This window comes from Clarias gariepinus, chromosome 3, assembly GCF_024256425.1.
Source record: "Clarias gariepinus isolate MV-2021 ecotype Netherlands chromosome 3, CGAR_prim_01v2, whole genome shotgun sequence".
Classification (NCBI taxonomy): Eukaryota; Metazoa; Chordata; class Actinopteri; order Siluriformes; family Clariidae; genus Clarias; species Clarias gariepinus.
Genome location: NC_071102.1, coordinates 15502857 through 15525984, shown reverse-complemented (window position 1 = coordinate 15525984; position 23128 = coordinate 15502857). Strand labels below are relative to the sequence as shown.

Genomic DNA, 23128 nt, shown 5'->3' with positions numbered 1-23128 from the left:
TTTCTGAGCAAATTAATAATAATTTCCATGAATGAAAAGGAGAAGGAAGAAAAGGTTACGCGAAAATAAGAAAAAGCTTTAGAGGTAAATGCTGTGAAATGCTTCAAATGAACAGATTCTGCCTATAACAGGTCAGGGACAGTGAGGCTGGATCCAGCAGCCCACCACATCCCACATCATAATACATGCTGATGATGACCAACACGTCTCCCCTGATCTACCAGAGCCAAGTAAAAAGAATGGCAATCAAACAGAATAAAATTAGTAGCAGCATTAACTTGTGCTAGTTATTATTATTATGGTGGTCAATATTAATTGAAATAATGTTTCTTAGCATTATTTCGTGTTAATATTGACTACCATAATAATTAAAATAAGTAACTAGTTTACTAGCGTGAGCTACTGCTGCCACTGATTTTATTTCAGCTTACCTGTTCAGTTTTATTGCCATTCCTTTTAAAATATTGTCTTTATAGATTTATATGTTGTTTGTCTTGATGTTCTTTTTTTTCGTTTCTTATACCCAATATATGTTCAGTGATACTTCAAATAACATGTTTAAATGGCATTGATTTCTGTATTGTGTTATATTTTTATACTAGTAACTGGTGTTAAAAATGTATCTCTACATTAATGAGCCAATGTATTATGGTGTGGGCTGCTGTGGGCCAGGAAGTCCAGGGCCACTTTTTGGTCCCAGTCCGCCCCTGTAATAACGAATGGAGAAAGCGCAGTCAAAGCCCGGGGATTCTGTGTTCCGCGAGGGCCAGTCGTGAATAGCTGACACTCAGTGACAGCCAATGAAATTGAAGCATTTTTGCCGCTTTCCACGTGGTGTGGCGTTGCTTAAATAATATCCGTATAATATCCGTATATCCTATAAACTCGTCCAGACCCTGGTTCGAATCCCGCTCTGGGTGAAAATGTAATAAATGTGAATCCTTTGTTTTACACTTTTTGCTTATGATAATCATTAAATTATAGCAACTGTGAGGTGAGTGCTAATGTGTTTCATAGCTTAAGCAAAAAAAAATTCTGAATTGCAAACATGCATTTAGTACTGAAGCATAACTTGATAATGTAATGGCTATATCTATAGCATTTTAGCGCATAGCACCAGCATATTGAGCACTAGCTGGAAATCGAACCCGGGTCTCCCGCATGGCGGGCGAATCACCTACCACTGAGCCACCAGTACCCGTCTGCGTTTAAAGCACATAAAACAATACTGTTATAGGCTAACGTCATACATCTTTGTAGTCCTTTTGCACACGCGCGGTTGCGTTACAATAATAATAATAAATTCGGAGAACTACTACTAATAATAATAATAATTTTGAATGAAAATGATGAATAAATACATAACAGTTTGAGCTTGACACGTTTATGAGCTCTGTCGCTTGCTGTCAATGGGCGCCTAAGAGACATAACATTTTTCGGCTTCAGTAGACACACAATACTTTAGACTGAAACACGACTGCCCCCTACAGGTAATGAAGGGCATTTTCACAGCTTGCCGCGCTCAAAGTACTTATGCCTTCTAACTGGGTAGGCGCTATGGCTATTGAACCATGAGAAATTTGTCGCCCTAAATATTCAACTTGGGGCATACACTTTATGACCTCCCTGTGCAAGCTTGTTGAGCACTTTAATAGAATCTCTATGGCATGCTTCTAAAGAGGATGAGCAGATTACGAGATCATCCATATATTGCAGAAGGTTACTCTCCATTATTAAATCTGATAAATTAGCTTTTAACACCTGATTAAAGATATTTGGTGAGTGTTTGAACCCTTGTGGCATTCTACAATATGTATATTGTTTACTCGCATATGTAAACGCAAACAAATACCTACTCTCTTCCGCCACTGGAATACTGAAAAAAGCTGAACAAAGATCAATCACAGTAAAGTACTTGGCATCGGGAGGGACATTAGTCAGCAGTGTGTGTGGATTTGGAACATCAGCTGGGTAATCCTCAGTTATATTATTAATTGCACGCAAATCATGCACAAGACGCCATTTATTTGTACCTGGCTTGATCACAGGGAAAATTGGGGTATTGCAACAACTCGTTGTCTCTTCTAGCACAGATGCTTTTACAAGGCCTTCAATAGTGTTTTTTATGCCAGCTTCTGCCTCAGGTCGCAAAGGATATTGTCTTATCCTAGGCAGTTTTACATTTGGTTTAAGTTGTACTTGAATTGGGCTGGCTGACTTAATTAGACCTACATCTGTATCATGCTGAGACCATAATTCAGGTGGGACCTGACTCTCCATGTCCCTATACAATTCCTCCTCAGCAGTATCAACTACTTCAGATGCTGATGTCATTTGGGTTTGTGAGTTGCTGCTAATTACCACTTTCTGAGGAGTACCAATCAAGTTATTACCACACAAGATTTCATATAGTTTTTATCTGCAGAATGAAAAATCAACGGGTTTATGGTTGATTTCCACTGGACCTCTTTAGCTTTTTTCATCATTGGTCCTAAGTCCTTTGAGCTGTAGTTTTTTCCTACATACAACGTCACATGAGGAACAGAATCAGTTACATTAAACCACCTTTTTACAAAATCACACTCATCTACACTGATAGCTGCTCCTTGCTGGCCTATGATGATGTACTGTGTGATTAACTCAACCTTGTTCTCTCTTGTCTCTTTCTGCCATGTCTGTTCTAAGTCAGTGTCCTTAGCTGGGTCATAAATTATTGTGCAGTGGAAAGCCGAACAAGGCAGCTGTGCTTCAGGAATTTGTGCTTCAATGAACTTTCCCCATTTATGGATTATTTGACTAACGTCTTTTTGCAGCTGTCCTACCCAATACACATTTGCTTGTGGCTCAATCATTACCATTTGATTTTTAATACCTTTCATGTCAACATACACACCTTCTGGGGAACACAATATTTGCAGTCCTAATTTACATAGTGCATCTCTGCCTAACAAATTAACCAGTGTCTGACTTGAGACTAATACAGGTGTGGTCGCACTTTTATTGTAAAAATTTGTAGACAGACTGGAGCGGTCATAGGAATTAACTGCTTTTGTCCCGAGAATCCAACTGTCTTGGCAAATTTTCCGGACATGGGGAGATGTGAGGCATGACTTAAATGTAAGCCTGTATAAACTGTTCTTGTATCCACTAACATGGGCATACTTTTCCTGTCTACCTCGATGTGTAACATGGGTTCTTGTTCAGCATTAGATGTTAAAATAGGAATCTCTGGGCACCCCTAATACCCCTTTTTTTAATCCCCCCCAATGGGTTTACTGAAGGGGGGGGGTCTCTTGCTTCCACCTCTTTAGCTGCTTCTGAATGTACAGAGTTGAACTCTGTTCCCTCCAAGTGATCCCCCTTTAATGCCTTTGGGTCAAAACTAATATTTGTGTCATTCTTAAAACTTTTAGCCACGACTGTACAGTGTGTCTGTGTTTGTTTGTGACAGTAAAATGGGTAGGGGGTTGCCTTTGGAACAGCAGGAGGCAGAGAGGGAGAACACAGTGGGAAGGGGGGGATGGAAAGAAAGTGGGAAGGAAGGACAGTAAGAAAGAGAAAAGATAAGAGGTAAAAATGTAAAAAATACAATGGAACCTCAGATTACGTGCCTAATTTTTTAGGAAGTAGGCTCGTATTCCAAAACACTCATGAACCAAATTTAATTTTTTCATAAGAAATAATGTAAACTTAAATTATTCGTTCCACAGCCCAAAATTAAATACATAAAAATAAATAATACAAAATATAAAGTAAAAATAAAACAAATTAACCTGCACTTTACCTTTCAAAAAAGTAAAAAATAAATCCCGGCAGATAAGTGTTTCCGTTTGTGCACGCAGGCGCTGTGTGTGTGTGTGTGTTTGTGAGGCTAGACTAAGTGGAGATTTTTGCTTTCAGCCCCTCCTGTCTCCCCCTTCTCATCTTACGCATTAAAACTTTCTCCTCTCGTTTATATTAAACACACACACATTAACGAAAAGACTGTTGTCCGCTCTTCTCTTTGTCGCTCGCGACAGCGTAACAGCCCATGAATTCATGCTTATGTAATAATGAGATGGACAAACTGGTCGATGCCACCGTTCTTTTATTTGCTGCGTTGTCAGGTTATAGTAAAAACTTTCGGGTAGATCCTGCACTTAAATCCAACAAAAAAAAAACCTACTAAAGAACAGAACTCAGGCTCTAGTTTACATCTCGCATTCGCGTTCACACACACTGGACTGCATTACCCACAATGCATTTCCCACATTGGACTACACTTCCGTAAACAGCAGTCATAAATCAACGTCTCTCTCCCGCTACACTGTTTTATCTGAAAATTTGCAATAAACATCGCTAATGACACTCGTGTGAGCGCAAACTAACAGAATCACTGCTGTAAAGTAAAACAAACAAACAAATGAACCAGCACCTTACCACTGAAATGACTTGCAACAGAGCAGAGTTTCTTTGGAGAGCAGTGTGTGTGTCTCTCGTTTGTGAAGGGGGCTTCATCCACACACACACACACACACACACACACACATAGCCGTCACAATGTCAAATTACGCTCACGCGCGCACACACTGCGTTGAGGAAGAAAATAGATTTTTAACCTCTGTATTAGAATTTCTTTTGCTTTACCCGCGCGCGCACACGTGTGTTATAAGAAACAGTACACGCGCTGTACACACACGCTTCCTAACACAAAATAAAATATGTTTTACACACAAACGGGGTCGCAGAGTTATAGTAAACAGTACACGCGTGCAAGGATGTTGGTTATACCAGTAAGAGACGAGAACTAAGACCCAGCAGGGGAGAAGATTACGCAGTGCAAGAGAGAGAAAAAACATTGGCTCAGTTGTGATCACGTGACGCTCGGCGTCAAAACAAGAACCGTATGCGTGAAACATGATACTTGGTGCTCGTAAACCAAGACAATGCTCGTTTTTCAAGTCAAAATTTATTAAAATAATTTTTTTATTATTTTGTTGGTCTTGCGGAACACTCGTAAACCGCGTTACTCATAATCCGAGGTTCCACTGTATATTAAAAATAGAACAGAAAGGAAAGAAACATAATTAAATAAAGATGTAATTATATAACTAAAAATAGGCTGCACTCACCTTATTGTAAAAATAAATGTTGGGGGGGGGCAGGGGTGTCATTAATTCAGGGTGCTCCCTTGTGGTCTAGCTAGGTATGGTCTACCTTTTGTATTGCCTTGGATGTGGCTAACCAACATTTTCCCGTTCTAAGCTGCTGTCAACCCCAACAGGTAAGGGCTGGCCCATCACTTGTTTCCCTCCTAAAAAGCTCCCCAACCCTAAGAAGGGAACTTGTTTATTTGGGCAAAACAGTCGAGTGCAGTGGTTTTGGATGTTGGTGACCAACTTTGAAACCTTGCTAACCTACAGTAGTTAATCAATTGGAATGGTTATTACTGTCGCGCTTACTGCTGTGTAAAAACGTCAGCGGCCAAAATAAATCAGTTGCATTTTAAAGTCATTCGTAAAATGGCCGCCAGGTGGCACAAAGTGACATTTTCGCTCGTTGCATTAAATACAATAGTGGCTGTTATATAACGTATCTCTGTATCTGTTTATTGTTATTTAAGTTCCGGATTATTTTAGGTACTTTAAACACATTGTTGGGTTGCTCATGTTGGCTCATATGAGATTTTTACAAATGAACACCTGGTTGGGTTATTTTGACCTAACAACTGGCTTATTCATTATTCTTTCGTTTCTCCAAATATCAGCCTGCAGAATGTTCGAAATATTGCTGTTATTGTGTCACGGATGTAGTTTTTTTTTCTGTCGGCCATCGTTTTTCGCCGCTGGAGCATAATGGCGCCTAAGCGAGTGTGGTGTACAGTTGTTGGGTGTAATAGTGAACATAGCAGTCGTCATTTATTACCGACATCTGGGGCGCTGAGGAAGCAGTGGCTGAATTTAGTTTTTAAAGCTAACGTCCCCGCCGATTTACCTAAATGCGTTCATGTTTGCGATAATCATTTTTCACCAGACTGCTTTAAAAACGCGGGTCAATATAAAGCAGGTTTTACTAGGAAGCTGCTCCTAAAAATGGATCTGTACTAACGCTTCGTGTTCCTGCTTCATCTTCACCAGGCTCAGTGAGTAATTTCTTTTTCTATGAATCTTTGCAGATTGCCTTTTCTAATAATCACGATGAATGCGGAGTGTAAGGTTAACTTATACTCTCATAGAACATGGTTATGGCTTCTTCTCTGTGTACATCCGTGTCTATCTAATCCCTAATCACCGTTTATAATAAACAATGCATTAAGGTGATTGTCTAGTTGCAAACTGTGTACGTAGTCGGAAAACTATATTATGCTTACCTTTGTTACGTTAGATGTTTTATAACGATGTCTGTCAAAGATTAAGAAGACATGTGAACACATCAGTAAACACATTGCGTTCGTATCTCTCTCAGTAAGCTTTTCCGCTTTATGTTGTTGTTGCTCGCGGCAGCGTAACAGCCTGTCACTGCCCAAAAAAACTTATTTTCAGACATGTAGCATGCATAATTTTTTTTTTATTATATACAGACCGTAACATAAGATTCAGGAACACTATAAGCTCTTTTGCCATGGTGTAGTAAAGTGACTGTGACTTAATTTTATCAGTTATTGTTATGGTTGTGTATTTAATGGCCGTATAGCCTGGTGAAAAAAGCTTCTATTTTGTCTTTTAGTTAGTGACCGGAGTCTCTTGCCAGATGGCAGCCCCTGAAACAGTTTATGATTTGGGTAATGAGTGTCTTTAATAATGCACTGTCCCCTGGACCTGCACCGCCTAATGTAAATGTCCTGTAGCTCAGGCAAATCAGATCAGGACATGGGGGATGGCATCGTCAAATTGTCGGGGATAAAGAGAGTTTGGGAACAAAATGATACTCTCTCAAAGTACTTCACCCCCACTGATGTCAGAGCCACAGGATGGTAATCATTTAGACCAGCGTGGTTGAAATTCTTGAGAACAGGAATGATGGCAAATTTCTTGAAGCATGTAGGCACTGTGGACAGGGCAAGGGACATAGATGGAGGTGAACACTGGAGCAAGTTTATCCGCACAAGCGCTTCAGCACTCTCCCTGGAATTCCATCAGAACAGACTTCCTGCTGTATACTGCCCAAGTATACTCAATGTGTGGGAAACACAAAATTTTATGTGTTTATTTCCAGGGTAAGGCACAAAAGATGTCGCAGGATGCTCTGAATTAGGAAATTTTGTTGAGGAATTTCACTTAACTCAACTAGATGCCAGGGTAGTGTTTAATGTATGAAATAATGCAATAAATGGAAGCGTTCACAGTAGATCAGTATTAGGGGGAAACCCTGGATGCTGTCAAATCCATGTGCAAGATGTTTGCCCAAAATATAAATAGTTATTCAAAGAATTAATTTTAAAATAATTGTAATAATAATATTATTTAAAATATAAAAAAAATATAAATTCACAGTGATTGCCAGCAAGGTTCATGTTAAAAAAAACTTTTGTTACTTTGTTCTGACATGATGATTTGCTGATTTAAAATTTAAACATGGTTTCATGGTTTTCTTTTATTTTAACAGATGGTGTTCTGGATCTTTCAACCAAAAAAAAAAAAAACAGAATCTCTCTGAAGCCATCTCATGACTTCTCTATAATACCTGTAATTAAAAGGTAAGCACATTTGTGTTTTCTGATTTTTGTCCACCCTTTGATTTATGTTCCCTGCTTACTGTCAAATTTTTGTTGTGCTATTTCCGATGACGGGTAATAATTGAATTTTTTGTTTTGACATGAAAAAATTCTGAATTGTGTTTTCCGAAGCAGCCACTATTTTTATTTATCATTCTTATTTTAATTTAACATTGGTAAATATACTGTAATTGTGGAAATATTTGTTCATTTAATATACAGTATGCTAAAAATTTTGTATACTAAATGTTAATTAATAAACCCAATTACTCCCTAATATGTTAAAGAAGGTGTATAACACCTTCCTATGTACCTATGCAATAGAATTCCACAATAATAATAAGCATAATACAAATCTGCAGCATGAAATGTAACAACCCCACACGTCAGGGGTCAGGGGTAGTTCAGTGGTTAAGGCTTTGGACTACGGTTCGGAAGGTCCACCAAGTTGTCCCTTTAGGGCCCCTGAGTAAGGCCCTTAACCCTCAACTGCTCAAATGTAAAATAAGATTAAAATGTCAGTCATAAGGGATCAAATGAATAGGGGTGTCTACTAAATGTAATAAATTTCCTACAAACTTAATAATATATTAACCCCAAAAGTACAGTGGAACCTTGTATTGTGAGAAAAATGTGTTCCGGTGCTTGTATATCAAAGTAAACTTCTCCCATAAGAAATTATGAAAACTTCGTTCCATGACCCAAAAAAATAAATATCCAAAAATAATTAATATAAACTATTAAGTAAAAATAAAAAAAAAATGAACCTGCACTTTAACTTTATTTATTAAGTACATATAAATCCTGACGGATAAGTGTTTACATTAGTGTGTGTGATGCATGATTGATGATAGTAAACCCGTAAATCAACACTTGCTCATTTAACAAGGCAAAATTTTTTGCAAATTTATTGAGGAATGCTTGCAAAACCGGGTTACTCGCAATCCGAGGTTCCACTGTAAAACAAATCTGCAGTTATTAAGATTAATAATCTATCAGATTTCTATTGTGCTTGTGGTTTATTACATTTGTGGGCTGTTATTACGTTGCTGGGTATTACAAGGAGGTGTCCCTAGTTTTTAAACGTGCAGTGAGTGTTCATGGCAAATCCACGAATAGGAGTACAACCCACTGGATGCAATGCAGGTTTAATTAGATGGGCAACAATGATAAGAATGACTTATTATAACGATAGTTTTAAGGGTATTTTTAGCTATAGCCATAGTAAAGTAAGCTTAACTATGTAAGTAAGTATTATCAAGACTGGGTATTTGACACTAGTACCAGTACACAAATGATACTTACTGTATTTCCATAGCAATTTTGTAAAATCAAAAATAGAAATACATTACACATTATGCTACATATTTTTTACAGTAGTTTTATTTTCCAGCTTCTTGGCATGTTTGCACACTCATATAGTAACATAAAAATATATAACCTTCTGTACTTGTTTTATCTGGATAAACTTGTTTAACTTTTTGTTTAACTCTTTCATTTTATTTTCCACAATTTGGCTTTTTTGCACTCAAGGCAGTTTTTTAACGTAGAAACTAAACCCAGTTACCACACTCAAAGCTCACTCTTCACATGAGCTAGGTCAAAGTTCAAACACATTAATATGAGCAAGTTCATGTTCATAGTTCGCAATTTGTATTAAAAAATGTGTTAAATAACCCAGAATATGTTTTGTATTTTTGATTCTTTAAAGTAGCCACTTTTTGCTTTGATGACTTTTGATGACCTTTTGCTCAGTCAGCCTCATGAGATAGTCACGCAAAATGATTTTTCAACAATCTTGAAGGAGTTCCCAGAGGTGTTCAGAATTTGTTGCTTGCTTTTCTTTCACTCTCCAGTCTAACTTACCCTAAACCATCTCAGTTGGAATTGGATCTGTGATTGTGAAGGCCAAGTCATATGAAGCAGCACTCCATCACTCTTCTTCTTGGACAAATAGCTCTTACATAATCTAGAGGTGTGTTTGTGGTCTTGTCCTGTTGGAAAAAAAAAACTATTTGCAACAAATTTTAAAAACTCAATAAGTGCAAACCAGATGGTATGGTGGGATGGTACTGTATGTCGCCGCTTAAAGTGGTTGTGGTAGCCATGCTAGTTAAGTGTGCCCTCAATTTTGACTAAGGCGCAAAGTGTATCACCAGAAAAAAGCATGGTGGGTTGGAAACAAAAATCTTAAATTTGGACCATTAATTGTGTTTCTTGGTCCAATCAAGTCTGTTATGCTTGTTGTTCTTTCGAAGTAATTTTTTTTTTTTTTTTTGCTGCAATATGAGCAGCTGACTTACACAGTCTCCTTTAAGCAGTACAGTATGTGTTAAAATATGTCTGCTGCTTGAACTCTGAGAAGAATTTCTGTGGGTTCTAATTTACTGTGCTGTTTGTCGGTGGATTTTGGGCATGGTCATTCTAATAAACTTATCTTCTGCACCATTCCTCTCTTGGAATGATTCTCATGAAAGCTAGTTTCATCATAGCATTTGATAGTTTTAAAAACCGCGCTTGGAGATACATTTAAAGTGATTATTCTTGAGATTTTTTGGATTGACTAACCTTAAGGTCTTTATTGTAATGATAGGCTGTTTTTTTTCTCTTTATTTACCTGTGTGTTTCTTGCCATAATATGGATTTGTACAGTAGTTGTAGTAGAATTAAAAGGTTTGTTGGCTCCGTACCCACCCTCCCTCTGCGCATGACAACTGATGGTCTAAATCGTATTAAAAAGGCAAGAAATGTCAAAAATTAACTCTTGACACACTTGGCAAGACATTACACACTTGTGAACCATTCTCTTACTTTCACTATGTAATATAGCTGTGGTTTTTAGTGTTGTTGTTTTTTGAACCATTCAACTTCACCAAGGGTTTAAGTGATCTACATGACTGATTCGATACTATCGTTCCAGGCTTTGATAATGTGATGAAGGGTTCTTAACCTTTTAATCCAGTATTTTCAAATTCCTAAGTTGTTCTTTTGATTGATGCAGCTAAAAAAATTTACCCTTCTGAAATGCCCCTCTTTTTTGCCAGACAGTGTATGTTTGTATGTACAGTATGTATGTATGTATGTATGTATGTATGTTCTGAGAATATATTCTAACAAAATATTTTTGTCTTATTAGGCAACCTGTGATTACTGAACAAAACTGCAAAGAACCTGATGATAAGGATGGTTTAATACTACAAGGCTTTCAAGAAAGCATCTGGGAAAACCATAGTTCCTCTGCCTCTTTTAAGCCTCTACTTGCCAAATCACTTTTTATAAAGGAGGACCTCCTGAATCAGAAGCATCACTTTCTTAGACAACCAACACCTCTTTCTTTAGCAAACTTAGAGACGGTAGGGTTTCTAAATTCCAGTCAAACACATCCTCTACTTTCTGATGTCTTTTGGGAGAAACCACGACAAGATGGTGTACTAGAGTGTAAACCGGCCACCTGCCATCTTAGTGATCTAAAAAATCTTCCACATGTCTTAGAAAATCATGGAACCTTTACCAAAAGCACCAGTGTTTGCCATAGCAAGTCATTAGATGTATTTCCCATTCCAACAAAGAAAGATGCAAGAAGCTCCACTCCAGTTGATCTGAAGATTCCACAGGTAAAGGGTATGGATCTCTCCTGTAACTCCAGTGATATCTGTAATTACAGCTCCCATACTATGGCTAGTGTGCAGACTGATAATTCTCTCAGCAGGAGGCTTAGGGTCATTTTGCCTAAACGGAGTAATATAGCTGGTTTTGGAAGCCTCTTTGAAGGGAGTGGAGTAAGTGAGTATTTAGGTACTGATGCTGATCAATCGACATCTGGAACTCAGTATCCAGCCTCAGATCCAGAAGCAGATTCATTAGTCTCCAAACAGCCACGCAAAAAAAGGGGACGGTATCGCCAGTATAATAGTGAGATCCTTGAAGAAGCTATTGGTGTGGTGATGAGTGGGAAAATGAGTGTTTCAAAGGCACAGAACATTTATGGTATTCCTCATAGTACTCTGGAGTACAAGGTGAAAGAGAGGTTAGGAACATTAAAAAATCCACCAAAAAAGAAGCTTAAAATGATGATGACTATAGATGGACAAGACTCTGCAATTACAGCAGGAACCAAATCTACATCAGCAACAGCTGCCAAATCTAGCACAGTGTAAGAGGATGCATTTTATGTGTTAGGAAAAAATATTAGTAAATACACCATGTTGCAACAAAATAAAACATATTACTGAAAGGGCAGGGCTTAAACTGTGCCAATTTGCTTGGCAGCATATGGGTAAGTGCATCAACTACAATGCAACTCCAAGCAGTTTTAAGTTGTTTTTTTTAAGCCACAAGGGATACAAAAGATATTTTGTATGAGACAAAAATAAGTATTATGAAGTTTTAACTTTCTACTTACCCCATTTATCTGATTTCATTCCCTATGTTACATGCAGTTAATATAATAGTGGGGGCAGTAACATGGCTCACAGTTAGCAAGTCAAAGAAATAACACAAAAATGAATATTTTCCCTTTTATCTTACACATCCCTTTCTTATGCTACATGTTTGTAGTATACATTAATTTAAACTTTTAATTTTTCCAGTGACACACATCAGGTATCTGCTTTCTTTCTTTTTGTTTATATAACTGTCTATTTACCATGTATGGCCTGTTACATAAAAACTAAGATATCCATGTTTTTTTTCTAAACATGTTGCTTAAGAAAAATTTAAATTTTGGAAGAATGATTTAAGTATTAAAAGTTTTTTTTCTGTTTTTTGTTTACACTGGACTTTCTGGGACTTGCCAGATACTGGTGATACTGGTGATACTTTGGTGACGTAATTACCTCAACAATATTTGCATTACCCACTGAACTGCGCATGTGTGAACATGTGCTATTAAAACTGTACTCCAATGAAAGCCTCATATTTTGAGAGGAGGACATAATTTTAAACACCAATGCTGGCTTTTTATTTTTTACTATAAACGGGTATGTACAGTCTCCTCTGAAAGTATTTGAATGGCAAGGCCAGTTATTTAGTTTTTGACATACATCGAAGACATTTGGGTTAGAGATCAAAAGTTGAATAAGACAGATACTTAGCTTCAGATATTTACATCTAGATCTTTTACACAACCTAGAGCAATGTGATCTTTTTACTGCGCCCACTGTTTAAGTAATTAAAATCATGAAATTTCTTGTATTCATGATACAAGTATAAATTAACATAGTATTTGAACAGAGTATAAATGAACTTAGATATCAGGCAGTTATATATGGGGCAATTCAATTGTATTTTACTTATGTATTGCTTTTAACAATAAACAAAAGCAAGCCATTTTGAAACTGAGAAAGGATGGATTAGCAGAACCATTGGCCATAGTCTAACTATTTGTCAATGTTCTAAAAAAGAAAGAACCCCAATTGGCCAATGAAACACAAATGGTGACCAGCAATCCCCCAGCCACAGTGCTGGGTTGAAGATATTACAGTTCACTGTCCCACTGTTAAAAGAAGACTTTGGGAGCAGATATTGTTTTATGTTAGTTTGACAGATTGGGTATAGATTATATCAGAAAGTAAAAGCTAATATTCTGCTGTCTCATTAGTTACCTCAAACCTAAAAAGCTTTGCCATTTTAATACTTTCTTATTAGGGTTGTTAATATTAGGCACTAATTCTAATGGAGTAATGTTGTGGAATAATGTTGTGCATATAAAGAAATTCATGTTAAATGTAATTTAAATTATCATAATAATAATAATAATAATAAGACCACCTCTGTACATTATTTTACACAGAATCTTAGGATACCTGAGACAAATTTAAACCACTATGTAAAATGATTTTTGTCATTAAAAATTAAAAGATGATAATTTAGATAAAATTAAGGAAAAACAGACAATATTGTCTGTTGTAGGACTGTATGTAAGAAGTCTGTCAGGTCTAGCTAAGCCATTAATGATATAAACTAGTGCAGCGTTTAAAGTAGACCTTTAAATGAAAAGTTTGGCAGAAAAACCTCTAAGATTAGCACTTTTTGTAAATGACACTTGGAAGCAAGTGTTTATAATATATGTTGCAGCAGCAGGTTAGGTAGTATATGGTATGAGTAAACAAAGGGTGAAACATTTGTCTTAATAACCAAAATACTGCAGCTCTGACCCAAACCTATTTACATTTTTAATCTACACTGGTTGACAACTTTAATATTGTATTTGTAGACATTTTTTTGGAGGAAAAAGGTATCCTTTTATTTACGTATCAAAACTCACCCCAGTGCTCACCACACATACACATATACATATGCATACACAAATACATATTACGTATGGCATAAACACAACAATAAAAGTAAAAATTTACCTAATTTGTAGGCATCAAATTTGCATGCAGTGCATGGGGTTTTTACGTAGTTTATTATTTTTTTTTTAATGTTTTAGGGTTACCGTTATCTTAATCTGCTGTACACACCTCTTTTGATAGTCTTCTGGCTGTCAAGATGTTACATGCATTGCATATGAATGTAGTTGAGCTTTAAAAGGGTTTGTAAAAGATCACACTATTTATATTTAAATGTTTTTGTTGTTGTTTTCTTTGTTTTATATATATATATATATATATATATATATATATATATACACATAATATAGCTGTAGCCTTCAACAATGTTTATCTCAGGATAAATGCAACTAAAGGGGCTGCAATATTTGTCAGTCATAGGATGACAGACTTCTGTGTATTAGTAGTGTTTCGATATATAAGTATAAACATATGGCCGTCTTTGTGCAACTGGTATACCTCAGCCTTGGAATACACAAACGTGTGGGGCTCTTTCACATTCAGAATTACTTATGTAAAAGTTAACTTTTAAATAAATACTATGTTATAGATGTGTAGATATACAGTGCCAATGAAAATTTTTTAGACCCTTTTTTTTCTACACATTTTGTTGTCACACTCATCTTAGCATTCATTAAAATCTTTTTTTTCTCTTCATTCTACACACAAGAATTCCCATGGACAAGGTAAAAACAGGTGTTTGGAATGTTTTGCTAATTTATTACAAAAACTATAGACTATAGAAATAGCACTTCAGTTCTTATCGGAGAATATTGTGTGTAGAATTACGAGGGGAAAAATGGATATGAATCTATTTTATGATGAGTGTGATATGAAACAGAATTTGGGGGAAAAAAATGGTCTAAAAATTTACCTTTGCACTGTATGTATATTGGCTTGTTGGAATTGTCAAACTTTTTTAGGCTTTGTTTTATCTAAAATATAAGCCATTGTGTATTTAATATATTTTTATTTAACGCTTACACTTCTGGACACGTGTTCTAAATGAATACATTAAAACTGAAAATGTAAACTTTTGGTTGTATATACCATTGGGCACTAGATAACTACAAAAAATCTCTGTTCTTACCTCACTTTCTATATCATACATGATTTATTTTTGCTTTTAACATCTCAGATTGTCATTTTTTGCTCAAAGCTGCATATCCAGTTACCTCAGGTCAGACCATTTTAGAGCTGCTAATTGTACAAATCAGGACTTTACTGTACATTTTGTTTCTGAAACAGATGTGTTGTATTTCTAATACAAACGTGTAGTGTTTTATAAAAGTGTATTTTTTGTCATGTTTCTTTAATGAAATGCAGAATGTCTTTTAAATACATACTTTACTAAACCCAAGTCTTTTTTTGATGCAGCTTTTCGTACATACCTTTCAAATATTATAATTTGGAAGTATGATACATACTGTATCTTTGGACAAATGTATGAACTATTTGGGGTACATAGACAAAATAGTCAACTAGGGCTGGTTAAACAGTTAGTATTTGAATCGGCCCAACCCAACCTGTACAGTATATACAAATTTATGGTCACAAAAATCAAAGCAAAAGAAATGAAGAAGCTTTTTGTCCTTTACGTAAGCTGGTACAAAAGCAACCATCTAAAGCCATGCAAAATTAAATATTACATGCCTTTTATCACAGACCATTAGTTTCCTCACCTGTCCTATTGGGAGCAGTTAAGTGTTAAATAAATTATACAGTATTACAAAAACCATGTCAATACATAACTCTTTCCTTAAGACAGAATGATTGATAGTTCAGTGAACAGCAGATTATAAGTTTCTAATAAAATAAAGTTGCAAATCTGTTTGAAAAAAATCTTGCTATGAATACATAAGCTTATAGTTTGTCATGAAAAAGTGAAGAACATCTTTTGTGATTACTTATTACTTATATTGTAGATACTGTAATAGACAGGGACAAATATTTCTTCATGGAGCACATTTGCAAACTTGTACGGACCAGTCCTCTTTGACCATTTCATCATATTTTTTAAATGAAACATCCAAAAACTTTTTTGTCATCTAGAATCTTGTGAAATCTGAACTTTGTTCTTTGACGTCAAGCTGCATATTATTATTCCAGCCTTGCCTATGGACTATATAATAATAATCATTATTCTCTGCTACCTCACCTTTGCAACCATTTTAATGGTCAAAAGATTAGATCATTTGCATTTGAAGGAAAATTCATAGCAAATGTGTCATTTTGTTTATTGACTAAAAATGTAGCACACTCAACCTAAAAACAGTATACTAATATTCAGCTGTCGAGTCTTATTTTCTACTTCTTGGCTAACAGGAGTGCTACCCAATGTGGCCTTCTGCGATTGTGGAACATCCTAAAAGCTTGACTTTGTATTTTTAAATTCTTTTTTGTTCTACAGTGTGCAAAAATTTCAAATGATCAGCAGTTGGCAAAATACGCAAACCAGACCATGCTATGGTTAAGGCCACATCACGTTTTCTCCCATACTATCCACAATTCCAGTTTTGAAAAATATAGTCTATGGTAAACAGGTACACACTGTATAGAATGATTTCTCATTTAACATTTATTGTAGATACTGCTAAGGGAAAAGTGAATATATATAGTGATTAATATAAACGTAGAAGAAGATTTAATGAGAGTTTTCTGAGATCTGCCATGCCTGCAAAAGCTAGAGCTCTCGTGATTTTCTTAGTTTTATTCTGCAGGATTCCAGTCCATGCTTGTACATGCCTTATCCCATTGTGAGGCATTCTGTCAAGTAAGCAAAAAAGAGTAATGTACCTCATATTTGTATGTTTATTTTTATTCATTTGGAACATTATCCTTTCAAAGGAACATTATCCTTCATATTTGGCTACATCCCAAGTAAATTACGCTTATAATGTTCATAATGCAATTTTCATAATACAGGTTTTAAGAGGCCATATAGCATTTGATGGTTTTCCTTTTAAAGCATGTTAGAATGTTTGCATGTATTCTTATCCTTAATTCTATTATTTACCTTAGCAAAAGTGGTTAATAAAATAGAAATAATCAGCACACAATCTGTGGGTGGTTAGGGCACTTGTGTATTTACTGTCATAGTTATTTTATTTGCTTTACTGTAAAGCTAATTAAACACACAATATGTATATAAACATAATGCAAATGGTTGGGGAATTGATTTGTTGTCCCATCATACCAGTCTTGATTGTGTGTAGACATTCCATTTATTTCAAAGTAAGCATAGGGAAAACTTTGGATTAACATGCACATTTTACATATGTATAAATGAGTTTGCCTGTGCAATGGCTAATATAAAATGAATACTCAAATCGTCTTCAGCAAAGGGGGTGGACCTTGTTCTTATTTAATTCAGGGAATATAATAGTCTATTCGATCAGAGCTCATATTACCTTAGTTTAGCCCATTTACAACATTGTTTTAGTTTTTCTTTGTCCTTCCTCTTTTTGCATCTAAGTAAAAGTTAAAAAGCCCCTTATCTATAAAAACTTCCATGAGCAACAGTAAAGTTTGGTACCTAATTTTTATAATAATATAAATATATGTAGAGAGTAAAATTTTATCTTTTTTCTGATGAAAATATGACCACATTTATGTTTTCTGTCAAAAAAAATCCAAATTACATCGTTATACTTACTTGCAGAGGGTACTCATTTAGTAACAATGGATAAGTACTGTTTAATTACTTTCATGGACAGTAATTTGCATGGTAAATGAGTGTACACCTTAAAATAACTGTAGAGTCTAATGGGTGCAACAGGTATAACATAATGCTCTAAGGCAAATTTCATATATCTTGCTTACATTGACGATAGTACCTAGGTACCTAAGTTTTCCTTTAAACATCTGGCTAAAACTGCTGTATACAGTACTTTCTGTTGTACTGTAGATATGGTTGTGTCATTAAAAAGATGTAAAAAAAAATAAATAAATAAATAAATTATAAAATAAAGAATCATGACCTCCAACCCCTCAGGGACTAACATCCATATTTGCAGTCAATTGAACAAATAAGCAAATATTAAAAACAAATAAAGTATAAATTGGATTTTTTTTCCAGACCAGTGTTTGGCCACTCATTCAGCTGCATTTATAGTCCCCTGTAAACACTGTACCTCATGTACTATGCTGATTCAGTATAAGGCAACTTTTTAAAGTGATCCAGCTACTCCTAATACTAATTTTAAATGCAAGGTTTTTTTTTTTTCACCATAATAGTGTGTTTAAGCAAGTTTGCTTATAGCCAGCTATAATTCTTAATAGATCTTTGTTCTATTAATGTAATCGTTTCAGTTTAGGAAACTGTCTGAAACTAAACCAGAAAAAGGTAATAGATCTATCCATCCATCTACCTTCCTACCTACCTACTGATCCACCCACCTACTTATCTACCTACCTGAGAATATACAGTCATGTGCAAAAGTTATTACTCTCTTTTAATTCTATGTGTTTTTGTGTAAAAACATAATAAAAAATAATCTGATCAAGCAGGTCTTGGTATTAGGCAAACACAACATGACACAAACAAAAACAAACTGTAACTGTTTTTCACTGTCATTATTCATTTAACAAAAATAAAGCAAAAGAGTAAAACAAAAATGTGGGCAAGTACTGTACCCCCATGATTCAGGAGCTTATACATCCACCTTTAGCAGCAATACCTTGAAGTAAGCATTTAAATTATGACTTTATCAATCACATATTGGAGAGTAAGTTTGTAATTATTGTCCTGTTGCATGACCCAATTTCGACCAAGCTTTAGCTTTTCAGACAGAAAACATTACATTTGCCTCTAGGATACTCTGCTATACACAAAAGTTCATGGTAGACTCCGTAACTGGAAGAGGGCCCCGGTTCTGTGGCTGCAAAACAAGCCCAAATCATCACCCCTCCACTGTTGTGCATGACACTGGGTATACATTTGAGGTTGGGTATTCTGGCAACCCTTCCAAACAAATCATAATTTCTTAGTCTGCTTCTAACATATAGAATGCTCTGTGGGGCCTGATGGATCTGAGATGTAGCTCTTAGGATTATTTTATTACTCTGCATTTTATGGTCTGACCCTGGGGTGAATGTGCTCAGATGTCCACGCCCTGAACGAGTGGCAACTGTTTTGAATGCTTTGCACTTGTGAATAATTTTTCTCACTGTAGAACATTGAACTCCAAGTTGTTTGAAAATTGTTTTTAAACTCTTATTAAATTGATGTGTAGCAGCAAATGCTTCTCTAATGCATGCATTCCGATATTTTGAGATAGTTTTTAGGCTTCCTTCATATGTGGAAATAAATCAGATATAAATCAGATATGTGCTAATGTGATTGTCGTGTAAACAGACAGATCGGATTTTCTGAGGCATTGCGTTCTGTACGCCATTAAAACTGCGACTTCTTTCCGCAGTGTTTAATGACGTAATGTTATTCTCCGGTGGAAGAGCGTGTGGAATTATAACATCGCAAGTGACATGGAAAAGGAAAAGCACCCAGCCCCGCCCCCCCTCTTTTTTTAATGCTTATTTGGGCTAAATAACATTAAGAAATCAGTATTTGGTAAATGAAGCATATGCGCAGGCTGCAGTTATGCGGTTTTTATTCTCCTCCTCCGTTTTAAAACCATGGTGACGTTTTGCGAACTTTGCATATATCGCAGATTGTTAAGCATACTTCACCGTCTATCTTGGCTAGTGTGTAGCGCAAGAACCTCCCTTTAAGTATGCGCGATGTTTCAGATGGCATGGCAAGTGTAAACACGTGTATTGGATATGAGTCATAGTTGAAAGAACGTGTAAACAGACGGTCAAAAAAATCAGATATAGGCATCAAATCAGAATTGGGCATCGAGACCTGCAGTGTAAACGTAGCCTAAGAACATGCCTTTGCCTTGGCATGCCTGCTGCTGTTAAATTAATTAAGGGCTGACTATTGGCAGCACCTGGCTACAACTTAAGCAGAAGCAGTAAGAGGGTACTTGGTATTGCCCACATGTTTTTTTTTTTTGGCTTAAGTTTGTTAAGTAAACAATGGCACAGTAAAAAAAAAAAAGTAATGTTGTTGGTTGTCTGAGGTTGTATTTGCCTTATAATAAGACCCACTATGATCAGATGATTTATAGTAGGTTTTTTGCAACAACAAAAAAAAAAACATAGAATTAAAAAAACTAAACTTCCACATGATTGCATTTATGCTATAATACTTATACACTGTTAACCCAAGCCTCAGACATTAATTTTATGGCCAGAACAGACCTCATTTTCAGATTTACTGTTTACAATTTTATAAGGTAAATGTATTATCAAGTGGTTTGGGAATTTTCCCTGTCATTTTATTAATGTACTTTATTTATTTATTTTCTTGTATTGTGGAAGTTCCGCTATTACTTATGTCTGATTTCTGGGTACTGAAAAGGACAATAATTGTATTGGTTTAATTATTATTATTATTTGTTTTTCTGTGTGAATGCAGATTTATTGCAACTGTTGACTTATTATTTTTTTACTTTCATTGTTTGTCCTTTGGCATATTTAACTGTTTTATTAATGTAAGAGTTTTATTAAGTTATTTTTTTATTAATTTGCAACTTTAGCAATTGTTCTAATAAATTTTGTTGTGCAAACAAATTATGTCTTATGTTTGTTTTTTATGCATCCTTGCAACATTACTACATTCAGAAAGCTAATAAAAATTTTATAAATAGCAGACCATAAGAATAATGTAATTTTTCTGCAGTTATTTTTATAGAAATAATTTTCAGGAACAACAACAGTCTGAAATGCCTAAAATGCAGAAATACTAGCATATCTACAAAGGAACATTTAGCAGCTTGATCGATTAAAGTGATTTATAACAAAAAAATAATTAACAGATTATTGAAACATTACAAAAACTTGCAATTTTAACAGTAATGTACCAGTGGATATAAAATGTGCCTGCACATCCCTGTTAAAATTGCAAGTTTTTGTATTGTTCCAATATTCTGTAGGCCTAATTTATTAACTTTTATTTATCACTTTTATAAATAGTTAGAAATTGAGCAGTGCTGCAACAGTACTGAAGCCCCGAATAAACCGCTAATAGAAATAGGCAAACCCAAGAAAACTCTGAAGCGTCTTGACTGACTTAGGTTCTGGCCATTGTTGCACCGCCACGACCTTGGTCGCCTCCATTTCGACCCCCTGTGGCCCAATGCGATAAAAGTAATGCAATCTCCCGCTTGTGGAATTCGCATTTCTCCGCTTACAGCCCATGTTTGTGCAGGCGGTTAAGGACGGAGGATACATGACGGACGTGATCGGAATATGACCGTGAGTATACTGGGATATCATCCAAGTATACTTTAACAAAATGGTTAAACATATCCCGGAATACGTCATTCATGAACCCTAAACGCAGTCTTCTATTCATGGCCCTTTCACACACGAACAAGGTTATATGGGCTGCGGAGGTCAAGTTTAGTGAAAATGGAAGCGCCTCAGAGTTGGTTGGGTGCTTGTATTTTACTGTAACCGCATTGAGACTGCGGTAATCAATAGATGGTCGTAACCCCCTGCCTTTTTTCTTTATAAAAAAGAAACCTACCGAAGCGGGAGACATGGACCTGCTGATGAGCCTCTGCTGGAGCCCCTCTGACTTTTAATGTTAAAAGTTTGGACCGTCAATGCCGACGGTTTACATAATTTTGCGCATCTAGGGGCCCAGGATATAATGCGCAAGTTAGCCCAATCAAAATTGGGGTTGTGGGAGCTGAGCCAGGGTAGACTCAGCACGACGAACTGATCTAACTGAGGAAGCACAAAAAATTTTTACTCGTCGGTGTGACCGGGAAAAATTAACCACAAAGGCACTGACATTAATTCAAGAGGCGATTGTTTTAAGTTATGACCATCCAAATGTTATGACATTTGTTATGACAAACAGACATATATGATATGTGTGCTTTTAAAGGATAGTGTGTGCGAGGTGGTGTGAGTTGTGTTACTTTCAGTAACAGACAGGTGTTGACTCTGTGTTTATCCTCCTCACAGTTTAGGCACAACCCCGACGTCTTTCTCCGCCATCTCTCTGTTGCCGATAAACGGGGAGTGCTTACGTCTATTGGTTCCGGAAGGGCCCCTTTGTGGTGGTCTGGAGTACGCTTACTGAGGCTGTCGCTGTGGCTGAACTCATGTCGTTTCAGCTGCATTTTTGGTGGAGTGTGACGTCGCAGGTAGTGGAGGTGCTGATCTAGTTTGATAGCCAGGTTAATGCACTTCGAGAGACACATCGAGAGACATGCCAGCATCCTGGCAAGCGAGTTCTAGTTGAATTTCTGGCTAAAGTCCATCCAAAAGTCCAAACCTGGCTAACAAACTCTTCGCACACCAGCCGCTCTCCGCGGCTAACACCCGGAACTTCATGCCATAATCGGCAACAGGGCGTAGCCTCAGTAGCTGTTGTTCTCCAGACCTGCCGTGATCTGGATGTTTCGAAAACTGCGGGAAGGGCCTTGAAGAACCTCCCGTAGCTGAACGTGATATCCCCGCCTGTGCCCCAAACAGCTGTCGCCCAGTCCATGGCTGAACCTGTGAGCTGTTGAATGAAAAAGCTGATGACACCCCAATAAGCGAGCCAACGGCCTAATAAGTGACACCCTAATAAGCAAGCCAACGGCAGTGGTAGCTAGGAAAACCTCACATGACATGAAATCAAAGACCATCATTCTCATTTTCTTTTGTGCAACCCTTTTGCACGGGTTATGTGGCTATGCTTAAAATTAAACAACGAGATAAAACTTTATTAATCCCGGAGGAAATTATTATGCCAGAGACTGCTCCAAGAGCAAAGAGAGTAATATACACATAATGAAGTGAAAAAAATAAGGTAAATAATATAAGGTATATAATAATATAATAATAAATGGTAAAATAAATAAAAAATCCACAAACTAGATGCAAGATAAACAAAAGTAGAATCCAGCAACCACTAGCAATAGAGAGAAACCAGATTCTGATGTGGAATTGACATAGCTACAAAGATGAGTAACATATGACATTGCTAAAAGGTATTGCCTGATATTGTTAAATTATTTTGCACATGGAATTGAGGAAC

The 23128-nt window shown here is 36.2% G+C and overlaps 1 protein-coding gene across 2 annotated transcripts in view; it reads left to right on the top strand.

Moving 5' to 3' along the window:
- Positions 1-20531, top strand: part of lcor (ligand dependent nuclear receptor corepressor) — a 126823-nt gene extending 106292 nt beyond the window's left edge. For both annotated transcript variants that reach the window (XM_053491573.1, XM_053491574.1), the window contains exons 3-4: positions 7585-7675; positions 10830-20531. In XM_053491573.1, coding sequence (XP_053347548.1) covers positions 7585-7675; positions 10830-11850 — 1112 coding nt within the window. In that variant the 3' untranslated portion in view covers positions 11851-20531. The remainder of the gene's footprint in view (positions 1-7584; positions 7676-10829) is intronic.
- Positions 20532-23128: the final 2597 nt, after the last annotated feature.